This window comes from Crinia signifera, chromosome 4, assembly GCF_055691185.1.
Source record: "Crinia signifera chromosome 4, ASM5569118v1, whole genome shotgun sequence".
In the NCBI taxonomy this organism is placed as follows: Eukaryota; Metazoa; Chordata; class Amphibia; order Anura; family Myobatrachidae; genus Crinia; species Crinia signifera.
Genome location: NC_139220.1, coordinates 7,238,807 through 7,259,012, shown reverse-complemented (window position 1 = coordinate 7,259,012; position 20,206 = coordinate 7,238,807). Strand labels below are relative to the sequence as shown.

At 48.8% G+C, this 20,206-nt stretch overlaps 1 protein-coding gene across 2 annotated transcripts; it reads left to right on the top strand.

Moving 5' to 3' along the window:
* Positions 1-75: 75 nt before the first annotated feature.
* TUBA8 (tubulin alpha 8) lies at positions 76-8,075 on the top strand. Of its 2 annotated transcripts, none has more exons than XM_083180896.1 (5): positions 76-1,165; positions 4,642-4,864; positions 5,367-5,515; positions 5,596-6,276; positions 7,702-8,075. In XM_083180896.1, exons 1-5 carry the CDS (start codon positions 1,163-1,165, stop codon positions 7,993-7,995), a joined length of 1,350 nt encoding a protein of 449 aa, XP_083037022.1. In that variant the 5' UTR covers positions 76-1,162; the 3' UTR covers positions 7,996-8,075. The 2 variants fall into 2 exon arrangements, with proteins under 2 accessions (XP_083037022.1, XP_083037021.1); XM_083180895.1 differs by lacking the exon at positions 76-1,165 and adding an exon at positions 1,204-2,597.
* Positions 8,076-20,206: the final 12,131 nt, after the last annotated feature.

Genomic DNA, 20,206 nt, shown 5'->3' with positions numbered 1-20,206 from the left:
ATCTCTCTGCATTGCGGAGCTGCAGATGTCATCGCTGTACGCGTTCCTGCGCCACTGTAACCTCGGTCCGGGATTATGTGGGTGTCGCCCAGTTACAGGATGACGGCATTCTCCGTTCATGTTGTCATCAATGCTCCACTGGATCTTATATACTTGGCCACGTCTGATAGAGATCTAACCGGTGATCTGATTTAGTGAGTGGCCCCACAGATCTCAATGTCTGAGCCGCACTGGATTCTTATTAGCATACATAGTGATTCCGATGCCATAATACACCATGAAAACCTGGCACTTCCATGTAATGTGTACTACGGGGGTTATCCAGATCTGATCGCTGATGTACGAATTCGCAATCCTACCGACTGGCTGCACTTACATGTGGATCATAGTGCGCATGCGTGTGCCGAAATATAGCGTTTGGATCTAATCGCAATTCTCTTGCAATATGACTGACAGGAAGCTGGCGTTTGTGGGTGGTAACTGGCAGTTTTCTGGGAGAGTCAGGGAAAATGCAGGCGTGTACGGAGAAGTCATGTGACGTCAGTTCCGCCCCCGATCACCCTTTCTCTTTCGCAGAGTTTTGCAAGGGTTCGAGTTAAGTGCAGACTGGGGAAATCACGCGATGGTCAGTGAGCTGCGAATGGATTTCCGGCAATAAGCGACCCAATCGCAGATTTGTGCAGGGCGGGATATCACTCTACGGGCAGCGGCTATCTGATCACAGGGCCCTGCAAATTCACACCGCAGCGATCAGCTCTGAATTAGGCACCAAGCCTTGGCGAGAGAGAGAGCGATAATATACCAGCCAACCGATTTCGTAACTGCCACGTTACAGGCTGTGCATGAAAAATGGCAGTTGGGAGCTGGCTGGCTGCTACTTTGTCTCCGTCTAGTTTATCACTGTCCAAGGCTTAGTACACAGACCCCGGTGTCCTCTCTAGGTATTGATTTATTTATTAGTATTTGATATAAAGTGTTTATCTATGAGACGGTTGCAGTAAATGACGGAGGTAAGTGACGCATTATGAGGTATGAGGTAGGTGCCTCCTCCTGTGATGTAACAATCTATAGAACACTCGCTGCTCTGCTGCCCTCACCCACAGTCACCTGGACACTGAGAGAGACCGCTGCTGGTGACCGACCCCCCTGAACTCACGCAGACATGGTAAGGAACACCCCAAATTCCTACATTACTCTCAGGCAGGATGAAGAATCGGGTCTATAAGGAGATGCTGATTTCTAGTAAATTAATGCTGCACTGCAGGTGGGGCAGATGTAACAGGGGCAAAGAGAGTTAGATTTGTGTGGGTGGGTGTTCAAACTGAAATCTAAATTGCAGTGTAAAAATAAAGCAGCCAGTATTTACCCTGCACAGAAACAAAATAACCCACCCAAATCTAACTCTCTCTGCACATGTTACATCTGCCCCACCTGCGGCGCAGCAAGGTTTTGTCCATTTCCAAGCAAAATTAACCCTGCGATCAGATTTGAATTAGTCTCTACCATCAGGCTATAAATATCATGTTGTACGGACTGTAAGGGGTTAACAGCGCTCAATGTGTCACATGGGCGCTATAAATAGTCATTCTGCCCCCCTGGCGCTATTCCTTCTGCCACGTCTGTTATAATGATGTTATTGTCATACCCACTGTGGGCACCTAATCCTCACGTAACCACCTGCGCAGTGTTCTCCCCCCCCCCTTGTTCCCACTCAGTTACAGGTTCAAACGCTGATTTGCCGGAGTGGTCTCTAATGTTACGTCCCACGGGGTCCGGCAGTTAATGAGTTAAAGTCTCTTTGTCTTTTTAATGAGGCTTCGCTCCCCTGCTGCAGCCAATGTGACACCTATAGAGGAACAGATGTATTCTATGTCACATATAACCGGGCCTCATTCTGGTTCACTCGCAAAAGCAAATTCTCTGTCTTCTGGACAAAACTATGCACTGCAGGTGGGGCAGATGTAACATGTGCAGAGAGAGAGCGTTAGATTTGCTTGTTATTTTATTTCTGCTTTATTTTTACACTGCAATATAAAGATCACCCAAATGTAACTCTCTCTGCACATGTTGCATCTGCCCCACCTGCAGGTTTTGTCCATTAAAGAGAGAATTTGCCTTTGCGAGTGAACCAGAATCAGGGCCTATATGTATTAACGCAAGAAAAACTCCATATACTGAATACAATCTAATAATCGCTGCCCTGTCTAACCGGTTATCATGGTAATGTGGCCACTAGGTGGCAGTCTCCCCATACATGTCATAGCCTGTCCCAAGCAGCTTCTTCCCAGGTTAATAAAGAACCCGCAGGTAAATCTGTGCCCGGAACAAGTGAAGGCCGAAGGATTTACTAAACGTCCCCAGAACAATGCAGGAAAAGTGTGTTCCCAGCCTGGGTGCTGACGGAGCGCAGAAGTGTATCCCTGCCGTGTCATTGGTGGCTGTTTATAGCCCTCTATGCTGAAACTAAACCCTAGCTACCCCCAACCCCCCCTCAGGCGTCTGTACTGCGGCTGGACGGAGATCTCTGCTAGGACCCTGCTCCGGAGACAAGAGGAGCCTGTTCTACACCCACTATGTGGGGGACCAGAACCAAATCTGTACGTTATAAGGAAGTGGGGGGTGTAGTGAGACAGCTGCAGGACAGTGTGCCAGGAGCTGCAGGGAGACTCTGCTATTCCAGTGTGCACAGGACAGCAGGCCTCAGGCAGTAGTGTCCCTATAGCTGGAGGCCCTGCTCTAACCTTCCCTGGTCTGTACTGCACCTGTGTTATATCTACTGTGTAAGCTATCCGTGCTATCTATAGCGTGTGCATGATATGTACATTACAGCGTGCCCACGCTCTATCAGCGTGTAGTAAGTGCCGTGGTCTCTGCAGCCGTGTTATATGTATCCGTGCTTTCTATATGTACATTACAGCGTGCCCACGCTCTATCAGCGTGTAGTAAGTGCCATGGTCTCTGCACCCATGTTATATGTACTGTGTTATATGTATCCGTGCTTTCTATATGTACATTACAGCGTGCCCGCGCTCTATCAGCGTGTAGTAAGTGCCGTGGTCTCTGCACCCGTGTTATATGTACTGTGTTATATGTATCCGTGCTTTCTATATGTACATTACAGCGTGTCCGCGCTCTATCAGCTTGTAGTAAGTGCCGTGGTCTCTGCACCCGTGTTATATGTACTGTGTTATATGTATCCGTGCTTTCTATATGTACATTACAGCGTGTCCGCGTTCTATCAGCGTGTAGTAAGTGCTGTAGTCTCTGCACCCGTGTTATATGTACTGTGTTATATGTATCCGTGCTTTCTATATGTACATTACAGCGTGCCCGTGCTCTATCAGCGTGTAGTAAGTGCCGTGGTCTCTGCACCCGTGTTATATGTACTGTGTTATATGTATCCGTGCTTTCTATATGTATATTACAGCAGGCCCGTGTTCTATCAGCGTGTAGTAAGTGCCGTAGTCTCTGCACCCGTGTTATATGTACTATGTTATATGTATCTGTGCTTTCTATATGTACATTACAGCGTGCCCGCGCTCTATCAGCGTGTAGTAAGTGCCGTGGTCTCTACACCCGTGTTATATGTACTGTGTTATATGTATCCGTGCTTTCTATATGTACATTACAGCGTGCCCGCGCTCTATCAGCGTGTAGTAAGTGCCGTGGTCTCTGCACCCGTGTTATATGTACTGTGTTATATGTATCCATGCTTTCTATATGTACATTACAGCGTGCCCGCGCTCTATCAGCGTGTAGTAAGTGCCGTGGTCTCTGCACCCGTGTTATATGTACTGTGTTATATGTATCCGTGCTTTCTATATGTACATTACAGCGTGCCCGTGCTCTATCAGCGTGTAGTAAGTGCCGTAGTCTCTGCACCCGTGTTATATGTACTGTGTTATATGTATCCGTGCTTTCTATATGTACATTACAGCATGCCCGCGCTCTATCAGCATGTAGTAAGTGCCGTGGTCTCTGCACCCGTGTTATATGTACTGTGTTATATGTATCCGTGCTTTCTATATGTATATTACAGCAGGCCCGTGTTCTATCAGCGTGTAGTAAGTGCCGTAGTCTCTGCACCCGTGTTATATGTACTATGTTATATGTATCTGTGCTTTCTATATGTACATTACAGCGTGCCCGCGCTCTATCAGCGTGTAGTAAGTGCCGTGGTCTCTGCACCCGTGTTATATGTATCCGTGCTTTCTATATGTACATTACAGCGTGCCCGCGCTCTATCAGCGTGTAGTAAGTGCCGTGGTCTCTGCACCCGTGTTATATGTACTGTGTTATATGTATCCATGCTTTCTATATGTACATTACAGCGTGCCCGCGCTCTATCAGCGTGTAGTAAGTGCCGTGGTCTCTGCACCCGTGTTATATGTACTGTGTTATATGTATCCGTGCTTTCTATATGTACATTACAGCGTGCCCGCGCTCTATCAGCGTGTAGTAAGTGCCGTGGTCTCTGCACCCGTGTTATATGTACTGTGTTATATGTATCCGTGCTTTCTATATGTACATTACAGCGTGTCCGCGCTCTATCAGCGTGTAGTAAGTGCCGTGGTCTCTGCACCCGTGGGAAATTGGTGGTTCCCTATGGTGACATCCTATCTCTCTGTCCCCCCTGTGCAGAGGGAGTGTATCTCGGTGCATATCGGACAGGCCGGCGTACAGATTGGCAATGCCTGCTGGGAGTTGCTTTGCCTGGAGCACGGCATCCTGCCCGACGGCACCTTGGCGGATAAGGCGAAGGAGGGCAGCTCAGATGATTCCTTTACCACATTCTTCAACGAGACTGGCAATGGAAAATACGTGCCACACGCCATCATGGTGGATCTGGAGCCATCGGTGGTAGGTACGTGGCTGCGCAGAACCCGAGTCACCCGACATTGGGGTAACATTGGGCAACCTATCAGATTCTATTATCTTCTAGAGCAGGCGTGTCCAAACTGTGGCCCTCCAGCTGTTGTGAAACTACACATCCCAGCATGCCTTGCCATAGTTTTAGCATTCCCTAATAACAAAACTGTGGCAAGGCATGATGGGACTTGTAGTGTCCCAACAGCTGGAGGGCCATAGTTTGGACATGCCTGTTCTAGAAGGTAGATTCTGATTGGTTGCTACGGGCAACATCTCCACTTCTGCGGGGGGACTTGCGTGGCAATATGGGTGCAGCAAGTCACCCCGATGGTGAGTGAGAGATCTGACATTGCGTCCTAGGACCCTGGTCCGGTCACCGCTGCGGCAGGAGGCGTCTGCTTGGAATAGCCGCCTCCTACTGCGACACTATACAACGCCCTACTCTTATTGTGAGGTCCCGAGTGGACAACCAAGCTAACTCTCCGCTCTGTCCCCAGATGAGGTCCGCACTGGAGCCTATCGCAGCCTCTACCACCCAGAACAGCTGATCACCGGGAAGGAGGATGCTGCCAACAACTATGCACGTGGGCACTACACCGTCGGCAAGGAGAGCATTGATTTGGTGCAGGACCGCATCCGTAAACTGGTGAGGCCATGCTCCGTAATACGGTGAGGGGAATAACTCAGCCGTACCCGGTGTTACAATGTCTTTCTTTGATATTTCAGGCCGACACATGTTCGGGCCTACAGGGATTCCTCATCTTCCATAGCTTCGGCGGTGGCACGGGCTCCGGCTTCACCTCGCTACTCATGGAGCACCTCTCTGTGGACTTTGGAAAGAAATCCAAGCTGGAGTTTGCTATATATCCGGCACCCCAGATCTCCACCGCAGTGGTGGAGCCGTACAACTCCATCCTGACCACGCACACCACGCTGGAGCACTCGGACTGCGCCTTCATGGTTGACAACGAGGCCATTTTTGACATCTGCAGACGGAACCTGGACATTGAGCGCCCTTCTTACACCGACCTCAACCGGCTAATAGGTCAAATCGTGTCCTCCATCACCGCCTCGCTGCGCTTCGATGGGGCCCTCAATGTAGACCTGATGGAGTTCCAGACAAACCTGGTCCCATACCCGCGTATCCATTTCCCTCTGGTGACTTACGCGCCCATCATCTCATCCCAAAAGGCGCACCACGAGCAGCTGTCCGTGGCCGAGATTACCAACTCCTGCTTCGAACCCTCCAACCAGATGGTAAAGTGTGACCCGCGCCACGGCAAATACATGGCCTGTTGTATGCTCTACCGCGGTGATGTGGTGCCCAAAGATGTCAACGTGGCAATTGCCTCCATCAAGACCAAGCGGTCCATCCAGTTTGTGGATTGGTGTCCTACAGGATTTAAGGTGAGATGCTGAAACTGACCCCAAATCTGGTTATCTGGTTGTAATTATGGAATGCCTCAATGATGACCACGGTTCCTAAGAAATGGGTACGCCCAGAAGAACGCTTTGAATCCCGACACATAGGGGTCCACTCCCATCATTTGTCCCCCGCTCACTGCTGGAGTACAGGGTTTTTTATGGTTGTCAATACACAGCAATCAGATTACGATGGTCAACATGGCCAAAAGGAGATGATGGCCTCTACTACGGCCTATTTAGACCCCTCGTTCCCATGTGCTTCCCCATGAGCTGCCTTGTGTGTTCTTTATCTGCAGAATGGATTCCTTGGTGGGACAGTAGATGATGGTAATTGTTTTTTAACATGAGACTAAGGGGTAGATGTACGAAGCAGTGATAAGGGAGGAGAAGTGACAAAGTGCCTGGTACTTTATCACTGGCCAATCAGCTCCTGGGTTTACAGGCTGGGTTTATAAGGGGACAGTCTCCGCCCCCCGCTCGCTGTGTTGGCAGACTGTTCGCAGTGGGTGCAGAAATGCGCATTAATGAAATGGAGGGGGGGTACCATGGATGTCTATGAGGTGGTTGAGAAGCGTCCAAGCTGCCACCTCCACGCTTCCACTTGAGGGGCTGGAATGTGGGATTTGGTGGCAGTGTGGGGTTGGGAAGTAGGCATTGGGTTGAAATTAAGTACTTGTGTAGTTTAGCGGCGCCCATCGCATCGCATACCATATGGTATGCGATGCGACGCGATATCGCGCAATATTGTACAATGCCATACAATTTTAAAATTGTATGACATTGTATATGGCATACAATGCCATACAATGCGATGCGATTAAACATTGTATAAGCACCCTAATGGGTGCTTACAATGTTAAATGCACCCCCCCGCCACCCCCCCCCCCACTATAAACGTGAACCCGAAGCGTGGCGAGCGGCGGCGGTACGCGTCCTCCGACCTTTTCATACCCCCACTATCCACGTCGGTGTGGAGTTGAGAATAGAAAGTGTGGCGAGCGGACGCGGATATCTGTGAAGGCCGCGAGGGGACTCCGATACCTGTGAAGGTATCCCCGTCCGCTCGCCACGCTTCGGGGTCGGTGGCTCGCTGCGCTCGCCATGCTTCGGGTTCACGTTTATAGTGGGGGGGAGGGGGGGGGTGCATTTAACACCCTTTAGGGTGCTTATACAATCTTTCATCGCATAGGGGGCAAAAATCGCGTCGCATGGCATCGGGTGCATGGCATGGGATGCGATGAAAACATTGCACGATGGAGATCGGGGGCGCCGCCAAAATACAGAAGTACCGAAATTCTGCCTAGGGTGCTGGGAAGCCTACACCAGCCCTGGTTATGATGCAATACGGTACAGTATAGGATAGTATATAACAGTGACTGATTTCATACTTAAAAATTCCTCTTGCAGGTTGGCATTAATTACCAGCCTCCCACCGCAGTGCCCGAGGGGCATCTAGCCAAAGTGCAGCGAGCAGTGTGCATGCTCAGTAACACCACTGCCATCGCCGAGGCCTGGGCACGACTGGACCACAAGTTTGACCTGATGTACGCCAAGCGCGCATTCGTGCACTGGTACGTGGGCGAGGGCATGGAGGAAGGAGAGTTCGCAGAGGCCCGCGAGGACCTGGCTGCCCTGGAGAAAGACTACGAGGAGGTCGGAATGGATTCGTTTGGGGAGGAAGAGTATGCAGACAAGGTGTAATTCCGGGCGGCGCTCGTGCGGTCATCCAGGTCGTTGCGTCCATCTGCAATAAAACTTGCGCAAACTATCTCTGGACTGAACGTTTGTTGTCAGATTATTATTGTTAGTCAGTGGTTTATGGTAGGGATAGAAAACATCCAAATAAAGGACTTATCCTGGCAGAAATATCGGTAGCGGGATGCGGCCATTTGTTCTACAGCATGATGGTCGACAGTCTTGGTCGAGAGATCATTATTACGACAGGTCATTAGTTCGACAGTGTCTAGGTCGACAGTCAAAAGGTTTTTCACTGTTTTTTGAGCCGACATGTGCCGACAGGCGGTATTTCATGCCCTACCATCCACTAGGGTGTGGTGGGAGAATAAAATAGTGTGCCGAGCATTGCGAGCGATGCGAGGGGATGCGGCGCACTTTATCCTGTGTCCCTGTCGACTGTGTTGACATTAGGGTAAAAAACCTGTGAAAAACTCCATGTCAACCTTTTGACTGTCAACCTAGACATTGTCAAAATAATGACCTTATGACCTAGAACCATGTTGACCTTTTCCCATGTCGATCTAGACACATCTCGACCTTTTACCATGTCGACCTAATGACTGTCAACCATCATGCTGTAGACCAAATGATCCCAACCCATCGGTAGCACCAGGCCAAGGCTGTGGGTGTTAGGTCAGGGGGCAGGAAAGGAGGCGATTTGTATGAACACGAGACGTGGGACACATCCTCCAGCAGGTAATCGTTAGTGACATCGCCCGTCCCCCATGCTTGGAGGGCCCACAGGGAAGGCGCTAGTGACTTGAGGGAGCGGCTATAGCCTGGGTACTCACTAAGTACAGAGTATGTTATTGTGATCTGTGACGGAACAATATATCTAGTGTGTACAAGGTGCCGCAGTTTTGTAGTCAGCCGGGCACCATTCCAAGTGCTGGTGACATGGGCCAGTGATGCTTCTGCCCCCTAGAACCTACTGCATCGCTCACACACTGCTAGTGACAGCCCTGCATCACCAGGCATTAACCTCAGCAGGGACATCTGCCCCCCTGCAGTGCAGCATGGTGTTACTAAGGTATCTCTGCACATGTTACATCTGCACCCTTGCAGTGCAGCATGGTGTTACCCATGTCTCTGCACGTGTTACATCTGCCCTCCTGCAGTGCAGCATTCTCTCGGCACATGTTACATCTGCACCCCCTGCAGTGCAGCATGGTGTTACCCAGGTCTCTGCACGTTACATCTGCCCCCATGCAGTGCAGCATGGTGTTACACAGGCCTCTGCATGTGTTACATCTGCCCACTGCAGTGCAGCATGGTGTTACCCAGGCCTTTGTATGTGTTACATCTGCCCCCCTGCAGTGCAGCCTGGTGTTACCCAGGTCACTCTGCACGTGTTACATCTGCCCCCCTGCAGTGCAGCATGGTGTTACCCAGGTCTCTCTGCACATGTTACATCTGCCTCCCTGCAGTGCAGCATGGCTTTAATATAATAAGATCTAGAGGACAAACCTTTGTGCTTCGCCGATCCACGTGTTTTAGTCGATAATCTGCCCGTTTTCCACTATTTTCCCGAAGCAAGTTCCACTTTAAACAAAGCTGAATCTGCATTGTCGGAAAAACCAGAAGCAATTGAATAGGTACGACCAGGTTTTTGGGCTAACCGAACAAAATGGGGACAATATTGAATCCCCCCTTAGTCTCTGCTTTATAACATTGCTGCTAGCGTTAATGATCTCTGGGGAAGCCGCACCTCGCGGTGATACTGGTTATTAGTCCACAGTAATGGGGCATACATATGGGGTGACGTCAGCCCCCGTGCTAAGCGATGTAGGCTAGCACAGATCGCTCAGTACACAGGGGATGCACCGGCCACACGGGATCACACATGGGATCTGTGCGGACCAGCTCTCTCTGGTGAGAACATTGCCAATCTAAACAGATTTAAACTGCATGCGGTATAGTTCTAGTCAGGCGATGGTGACTCGTGGGACCGCGGATCGCCGTCACTGGGGGAGGGGGGGTGTAAACACGGAGTGATCTAGTCAGATGGGTTAGAAATAAGGCAACAAAATCACCCAGTGTGTATGCCCCAATACATCTGGGAGCGCTACGTGCGGGACCATCACACTTACATCTATACATTCCTCTGTGTGTGGGGGGAGTGTTGGGAAATTATGGAAATATTCAAATCAATGTCGGTGACGGCAAAAGGTCAAAGTAAGTTTTTCATGTGTTTTTCGATGTCTCTGCTCTATTTGCACAGTGAGTGTAGGCTAACTAGTATTAAGGCCCGTCTGACGGGTGGAAGTTCATGCTTATGCAATGCTCCCAAATATTTTTTTTAAGGGGATATGTTTTTCATTTAATGGACTGTAATAGGCCTTTAACTCCTTGGTATGTAGTATGGTCGGAGATTTGTCGGGCTGAGCTGCGCTGTAGTGGCGGGCTCTCCTGATAAATATCCAGGCACACCACTGTAAATAAAGGGTGTACCACTGGCACACCACCATCCCACCTGTCGCTGATCTCCCGCCCCATTGCCGATCCCTCCCATCGCCGCTCGGGAGGAACAGGGCTACTTGGGGAGGTTTGGCCATGCTCTGCAATTTGTTCGTTCGGGCGTCCAAACACAGGAATGCCGAACAGACAAACGGAATGCCTGAGCGCTCCCGAGCCCCCCCAAGTGGCCTCAAACAGCCGAAGCCAGCAGCGGCTGCCCCTTTTGTGGTGAGTATTTCCATACCTCCCAACAGTCCCGAATTTAACGGGACAGTCCCGATTATCAGGGCCTGTCCCGCTGTCCCTCCTGCGGCCGCATACCTCCCAACTTCATATGAAATGAAATAGGGACACTCGCAGCGTCCGAAAAGGGGGCGGGGCGTATGCAAATGAGGGTGCGGCTTATGCTAATTAGCCGTGACCTCATTTTCATACGAGAATAGACGCTGTGCGCATGCGCACAGCGTCTATTCTATTAGATTCGGGGGTCTCTCAACTGCCACCCCCCGCAGCGGGACAATGCCTGCCGCGGGTGGGACAGTGGGACAGGACCCGAAAATCGGGACTGTCCCGCTGTAATCGTGACAGTTGGGAGGTATGCGACCGGCGGTGTCCCGCGGTGAGGGGGGGCTGTTGGGAGTCCCCCATGTTGGCTGCTGAGCATCGGTGAATAAACGCTGTGCGCATGCGCACAGCGTCTATTCCCGCAGGCTGGGGGCATGGCTAGAGGCTCACAGAGCCTCTGGGTCATGCCCCCATAGTGTCAAAATGGGGGCGTGGCCTCGAGGAAGAGCTGCGGTATAGGCCACGCATCAGCTTTGTCCCGGCTCCTGGAGCATCAAAGTTGGGAGGTATGTATTTCTGAGGCAGGACAAACCTGCCCTGTCGGTTTGTTCTGCCCCAGGAAAACCCACCACTCAAGGGGTTAAGGGTCCACTTAATGAAGTCTGTTTATTGTGTTGTATTCAGTGCCATCGAGAGGGTGGGGTGGGGTACTTTTTACAGGGCCCCGGTTTGTTGAAAGGGCCCATGTCCCAGGCCCCTATCCCCCGCTGCAGAGACCGGACAGTGGGAGTACAGAGCAGAGGCTGCTGCAGCAGCACAGCCTATCTCCCCGCTCAGCACACGCTGCTCAGTGCAAGGTGCTGAGCGGGGAGAGAGGCAGCAGCCTGTGCACTGAGCACACAGCCCAAACCCCCTGCAAATATATATATATACTAGGTGATTCATCGCACCCTACGGGCGCTCTTCACCCCGGCGTAAGGGGCTGCGCCCCCTTAATTTGTGAACGTTTGTATTGTGAGAAAGATGGTTAGATTTGTATGACAGATGCCTGTATTCCAACTTGAGTTATAGGTGAAATGTGTTAAATAGAGAGCATATGATGTGGAAGGGGGTGTGTATTGTTTTGTTTAATTAAAAAGCGGTTACAGAGAAAGATGTACATTGATAGTGTGGATGGTACAGTGACATTTGTGGGTGTGTGTGTGTGGGGGGGGGTGCGTGTTGTTTAGGTGTGTGTGTGTGTGTGCGTGTTGTTTAGGTGTGTGTGTGTGTGTGTGTGTGTGTGTGTGCAATAATATAGTAGGGTGTTTTTGGGTCAGCGGCTCCCCACTGGCGGAGGTCACGACACAGGAAAACAGGAGGCTGGGTAGTGATAGGGGTATGTGGGCATAAGGGGGACTAAAGAGGAGGGTGGGGGACACTGTGCAGCTTCTGCCAGTGGGTGAGGGTCCAGCGTGGCAGCACAGGAGTACAGGACAGTGGCCCTGAGTCAGTGTCTCCTCCTACATGGTGGGAGTTAGGGTGCATGAGAGCAGGAGGCTGGGTGGTAAAGCATGATAGGGGAATGTGGGCAACACAGGGTGAGCGGGTCCCCACTGGTGGAAGTTACGGGGCAGGAGAACAGGAGGCAGGGCAGTGATAGAGGTGTGTGGGCATGAGGGGTAGGTTTTTGCCTGTTGCAGAGTAGGGATGGGCATTGGTGCAGACACCATCGATGGTTGGCATTGATGGCGATTTTGCACCCTGCCATCGATAATAGTAAAATCTTACTCTTGGATAACCATCGATTGTTGTAGCTATCGATGGTCATCCATTATATCTGACTGAATAGGCCGTGGGACAATCAGAACTCGGTGGCGGGACTGTCGGGTGTGGGGGGGGGGGGGGAAGGGAGGAGCTATGCTCCCGGCACCATAATTTTTTTAAAAACTTGATCGGTTCACCTTTGCCATCGATGTAGGGAAACAATCTGATCCTCCCACATCGATGGCAAAAGTATTCAACATCGGCCATAAACCATCGATGATTTGAAATCATTGACAGTCGATGGGCATCCCTAGAACTGGAGGAGGGTGGGGGGCAGTATGCAGTTCCGGGCAGTGGGTGAGCGTCTCCTCACACTGGGAGGGAGTGAGGGTGCATGAGAGCAGGAGGCTGTATAATAGTGGTATGTGGGCAAGACATTGCTAAAAGTTGTGGCGCTGGTGCAGAGGGCAGTGGGGACACTTCTGGCAGTGGGGAACCTGCAGCGCGGCAGCCAGGGCCGGATTTCCCACCTAGGGGCGGCACCTGCTTGTGGCGGTACAGGATCTGTGAATCGCGGGAGGGGGTGCGAGGGTGGTGTGAATTGCGGGAGGGGTGCGGGGGTGCTGTAAATCGCGGGATGGGTGCTGTGGGTGCAGTGAATCAAGGGAGGGGGGGCAGAATTGCAGGAGGGGGGGGCGCAGGTGTCCGCAGATCGCGAGAGGGGGCGGGGGTCCGCAAAGCGCGGGAGGGGGGCTGGGGGGGGGGGGGTGTTAGCATGAATTGCGGGAGGGGGGCGTGAATCGCGGGAGGGTCGGCGCAGGGGGTCCACAAAGTCATAGGGGCGAATTTATCAAGATCGCATTTGCAATGCGATCTTGGCGGAATATTTAGCCGCAAATATGGTTTGATAAATGGGCCCCATAAGCTTTCCAGCGACATATCACAATGCATGATAATAACAGAAATAGCACGGCCCCTTATTACAGCACCTTAGGGATCGTCCAATTAATCCCATCTTCAAACGTATATGTTCCCTGAAGATGATGACGCAGTGTGCAAAGTGTGAGGGTGGTTAGTTCAAGCGTTTGAGAGTTATCATATAACATCCACACACACACATATACATACACACCACACACACACTACATACACACACACACACACACATACATACACACCACACACACACACATATACATACACACCACACACGCATATACATATACATACACATCACACACACACCACACACCACACACATATACATACACACCACACACACACACACATATATACATACACACACACATATACATACACACACATATACATACACACCACACACACATACACACCACACACACACATACATACACACACATATACATACACACCACACACATATACATACACACCACACACATACACCACACACGCATATACATATACATACACATCACACACACACACCACACACACACACACATACACACACACACATATACATACACACACACACACATATACATACACACACACATATACATACACACCACACACACACACACACATATACATACACACCACACACACACACACATATACATACTGTTAATGGTGATATAATATGACCAGAGAGACAATAAGTGAAAAGCGTTGGTTACGTAATAAGTCCGCAACCTGCGTACCCTTTATACCTAACTACATGCGAACAAAACGTAGCGCAGCGTAGCGTACCTTTGATTGTATATTGTACACCAAGAACCAATACCTTAATAAGAGATTCCTTCGCAGTAATTTGTCTCTAATCTGCGAATATACCTTTATGGACAGTGTCCGTAATATACCTTTATCGCTAAATGCGAATAACAGACACAAACCACAGTATAGAAGTAAGGAGATAAGAACTCCATAAAAGGTTGTATTTAAGTCCCTAATGGACAAAAGGGGGTTACAGGAATAGAAAATACAGGTTTAACAAGTGATACAATAGACTAACAATGAACACTAAACAGGCTCTGCTAGGGGGAAAGAATACAGATACAAGACACAACCAGCCAACAATATAATAAGAATAAATACCGTGTATGCAACCGTTACCCGTTTCATCAAATATGCGAAGCGCAGTCCGGTCAGAGCTCACTATCGTTCAGGAATGAACTATAGTCCGGTAGACAGTCAGGGAAAGGTAGATGTGCCGAAGAGACTTTGGCTGCTCTGGGTCGCCTATCTTATAGGGTCAGAAAGGGGAGGTCAAAGGCCGTTCTCATTGGTCAGAGGTCGTATGTCAGGTCAGCTGTGATTGGGGGGTAAGATGATACACCTGGTTTGGCTAGGTCCAGGGGAGTGAACTTTAAGAGTCCTTTGTTTGGTGGTTTCGGCGTCAGCAGTGATAAGAACTGGTTTCATCTAGATTCCTTTGTTACATTCTTTCAACAGAAACTGTCCCTGGAATATGGATTATGTCCATAACTATCGAGCCGTGTATATTGCGAAATATTCGCAATGACCGGAATACTTCGCACAATGAACGGAACGGAACGATACTAAACATGATACAGACAGATGTGTGCAGGGCTAACTAAGCTATGTGTGGCGTTCTAAACCTTTAACTATATTTCATTTAGTGTAAGTGTGTTATTATGAATTTATGTGTGATAGTATGGCTACTCTTCTGGTCCACTTTGTCACACATACTCGGGTATGGAAACTTTATTTGCGCAACTCTGCGAACCAAAATGGCGGCCATACTATCCTAAAATGGCGTGTGTGCAACTAGACTTCCACAGTCCACCCTTTAACAGTAAATATAAAACTGTTACAATACAAAACATTTTACACGACAATACAGAAATTCATAATCCTAACAAAGAAATTGGGATCCATGAAATAAACATATAAGGGGAGTAAACCATCTGCTCTTGGCCGATCCAGGATCACGGATAAACGATGGGCCGCATTTATCGAACAATCTACTCAGGGTCACGAAGGATAATGTACAATTTTAGGATAAAAATAAAAACAAGGGAGGTTACGACATATACACGTTTTTCAGATATGGCATCCTTTGGTAGGTATTGTTTGTGACAACAGACCCTTGAACTCTTTGTTGTTTCTCTTTTTGGTATGCTTTTAAGTATGATGGTATTATCACTATCAAACATCCGGTCCTGGGTAATGTGTCAAGTTTATAGATTCTACCTTGACCTAAACTGGGACGGGTAACACACTCTCAGAACTCTGTATCGTCCGTCCAATGCCTGGCAGCAGTGCGGCGGCGGTATCCTTGATTTTGAAGATAAGAACGGATAGTGGGGGGGAGACAAGAATAGGACCCACAACAATAGAGAAAACTGAGAAAGGAAAAGATTTTTGTTAGTGATCCTTCCAACCTGTTACCAGTGGGGTGTGTCACAGTCCCTTTTGTAGCTTGTACAGGTTGCTTGACCTTAGCTGCTCTCCAGTCCTCCCGAAATGGTGCCTCTTAGCGATTTCTTTCTTTCGCCCTCGAGTGTCAGGACCTTCTGGCTTTCTGTTCCTTTGGCAGTAGGACGAACGTACCCGAATCTCTCTCTCTGCGACTTTGTTATTGAGGTAGTGCTGGTCAACAAGATTTGGGGTGGTTCTTTCCAAAGGTCTATCAAGCAACCTGTATATGGCAAAGCAGGGGAAACAACAACATCTCCTGGTTCATGGTTATGACAGTTCACAACAGGTGTCAACAAAGTCCTAATGCTGCAGTTTTCCAGGTGTGGATACATCACTTGCATTTGTGGTCTAGGATCTCCTTGTGGGATTACCATAACCTGTGGCTGCCCGCCAAGCAATGTTTCGATGGGGACAAATGAGGTGGAGTTCTGAGAGTGATTCTACTACTACAAAAAGAGATTATGGGGTGTACCATCAGTCCCTGAAGGTTCACACATGGCTTAAACCTTTCATATATATATTTGCATACTCAAGGGTGCTTCTGGGCTGCCATATCTATACATACACACAAACGTCAACATATATATATATATATATATATATATATATATATATATATATAAAAAAAAATAACTTAAATGCTTCTAGAGTGGACTGTACAAAGCCAATTTTGTATTACCTGCAGAGGATCCTGCTGGAGGAGGGATGTGGAGATGGCTCTGTGGGAACAGCCGTTGCAGTTACTTTCCCCCAGACAAGTAAGGCATGATCCTGTCGTCTTACCTGTCTGTGGGCACACTAGTAATTTCGGACTAATTTTTTTCCACATACCTTCCCTGTCAAGACAAGTCAGGCCATGGGCTATCTCTGTCCTGACAGTTTGGCATGTTCTCAGAGTCACTGGTTTTCCTTGTCCATCTTTCTATTCCTGTCCACATCCCTTCGGCTTCCAGACTGCTTCTCCTGCAGGGGACACAAATCTTGTATTACTATGTGAATATACTGACATTTACAGGGGGAACACAAACATTATCCGCAGAGCGCATGGCTCACCCAGCTGCCTTGCCAGCATGTTCATCATCAAGTGACACTGAATCCTCATTGAAGATGTGGTTTTTACACTTGATAACAGCCACTCTGTCCGGCAGCTGTGTGACTGTCAGAAATCTTTTAAACTTACAACGCTTGCGCCACTGGAGTGCCAGCTACTGAAACAAAACATCTGAGGCGCCATAGGGCCTAAGATCTTCTGTATTACCCCAACAAACATACTTGGAGTCGGCATGAATATTGGCTGTTTTTCTCTCTCAGCTCGCAGTACTACTAATGAGACTGCTGTTGCTGAGTGAGACGTCCAATGGGTTCAGCCTCTACTATGCCTTTTCCATCTATTACGGTATAGCCAGTGTACAATTTTTCCCTCTCGGTGTTGTGGAAAGAACGAGGGAGAGAAAAAAATGAATTACCTCTTCCAATAAGTTGTTACCACCCTTTGGGGGCATGCTGCAAAAGGTCTGATTCGAACATGTCATGCAATCATATTCGTCTCGGCTCCCACTAAATTCCACCATTCCAGCAACCTCAGCACCAATCCACCCTTTGTGCCTTGGCGGGCACACCTGGTAAGAGTGTTGCTGGGTTTACAATATTACCCATTTTACTGGTAACATCAATGCAAGTTCCCATTTAGTGAACTTGGCTGATGAATATTTTTCACATGTTTAGGCAGAATTTTAGGAGTGTCCAGACTATGGCCCTTATTCTGGTTGGTGCGGCCGGAGCCGCATATGCGGCTCCGACCGTGCAGGCGAATCCCCGCCTTCCATACGGATCGCCACGGCCGTCCGTACGCGGACATGTGGCGGTCCGCATGAAAATGGCGGGGGATACGCCTCCACCATCTTGGAGCAGCCCCCTGCATTCGATGGTCGCCGACCATCGAAGGCAGGGCCGCACGCTCCACCAGCTCCCGCACCCATAGACCTCACGGACACTTGTCCGTGTGAAAGCATGTATGGGGGCGGGCAGCTGACATCCGGCGATGTCAGATGGCCGCCCCCAACACATGCGTCACAGCCTCATTTCCATGCGTACGCCCCGCGTTTGCATGGGAACGCCCATGAAACGCGGGGCGTATGCATAGGGAAATGAGGCTAGGTAGCCCCTCACGCCCCTATCCACCCCCTTTGCGGCGGTAAAATAAAATGTGCGGCGATTTCGCCTGCACATGCGCAGAGTGCCCTCTGCACATGCGCAGAGTGAAAACATCGGCGGAACGGCCGCAAGCGGCCGTTACCGCTTAGATCAGAATAAGGGCCTATATGAGGAGCATAAACAGTTAAAACACACCCCAACACCACATTCTCATTTTTGTATACCAGTAGTGCTATGGCAACTACACTGTGTAGACAAGTATGAAGTGCTTAAGTAATAGGGTTTAATTGTACACTGCAGTACGACATTGGTCAGGCTGGCATCGCCAGGTTTCTTACGTCACTATATCTGTCGCCCCCTCAGCAGGTCTAATATTCTAAATCACATGGTCTCTTGTGTCAGTTTTACCCATGGAAAAAGGCTGTAATCAGGCCTGTTTCTTCTTCTTTACTATCCATATTTGTCTGTGAAGACATGGGTTTTGCGATTGTACCTATTTATATGTAAATGCATTTTACAACCCTTTTCATTCTTTGTAGAAGGGGAATGCTTTGTGCATTACTTGGACTGCTTTTCACAAGATGGTGGCTGTGGTTGCCCTGGGTAACATTGGGAGCAATGCTTAAAGTTACTGGGACTTTGTTCAAGATTTACTGAAAAATATATATTGTGACTACTCGCTTTATGGGGTACCGCATATTCACAATGGGTATTTTTCTCTGCTGGGAGTGCGACAGATCTTTCGAACTATTTTTCTATGATTTGTGGGTTTATGGTTACTAATGTGTCCCAGATTTCCCTCCCCCTCCCCCCCTTGTTCAGGCGCAACCGCAATCCGTCCTGAGATACCTTATGTCCTGCCTCAGAAGGATACACCAGAAGTTGTCTATCGCCAACTGCTGGTGCTGTGGATGAGGAAAGGACATAACAATAGATCATTAACCCATTGTATTGGTATTTACCCATTTGTGGGCCGTAAGGACAGTGTGCGATCTTGCAAGACCCGGGGGAGGGGCTTGGTGGCTTTCTGAGGTTTCTGGAACAGAAAAGTAGGGAAAGGAGGAAAAAAAAATTTGGAAAAAGAGAGAGAAAAACTCAAAAAGGGTAGAAAATATTAATGACAGTAATGTGTACATTTATTTTCAACCGAAAATTTTTCTTTTATTTTGATGACACCAGGATTTAGCACTATGGGGGAATTGGCTCTCAACTATTTGGTTCTTACCCTTTTCAACTCCTGTTCTGATTTGTAAGCCCTCCCTTTCTTTCTGTTTCCCAGTGTGGTTGTGACTATGGGCTGTGTCTAGGGGTATTTTGCTAAAAGTTCTCTTTTGGGAACCTTGTTATTTCACTGGGTATTTTTTTTCCAGCTCAACCTCAGATTTCGAATGGTGAAGCTGTACTTTGGGGCGCTATACTTTCTGTTTTTAACGGGGTTTCTATTGAAGCTATGGTTGCCATTGATCCTGTGTCCTTCCCATTGTGCTATAGTTTTTAGCTACCTTAGATGGATTTGACTCTATAACAGTGGAATACAACATTAGCCTCTGAGGACTGTCCAGCATATCTTGCACTTCTTGTGTAAGATTTCTAGGAGTGTCCAGAAATACCCCATCAGGGGTGCAATAGATGACACATCCCATTTTACATAGTAAATCTCTACCCAGGAGGTTAGTCGGGGCCGCTGCAGCCAACAGAAAAGAGTGTTTGGTATGCAGAGGCCCGCTTGTAACATCTGCTGGTTTCGTCAGTGGGTAATGCTGTATTTTTCCTGTTACCCCAATTGCTGCTACTAATTGCTTGGCACAACCTAGACCAGGAGGGAATGTTGTTAACGGGTTTGATACAAAAAGAACTTTATATTTAAACTATTCCACTTACCCATATCTGAGGCTCCTCCCTCAGATATTGTCTTATGTTACCTGGATGTGGGGTGTATGTGTGTCCTACTCCCTGTTTGCATATATGTGTCATGCTTAGGGCGGCGTTGGCTACTAGGTGGGGCTATGGCTATGTGTTGAGACCTACCTGTCTTCTCCCATTGTGTCTCCCAGTTACTTACATATGTGTTATGTTTCCTATGGTTACTTACCCTGCAATGTCT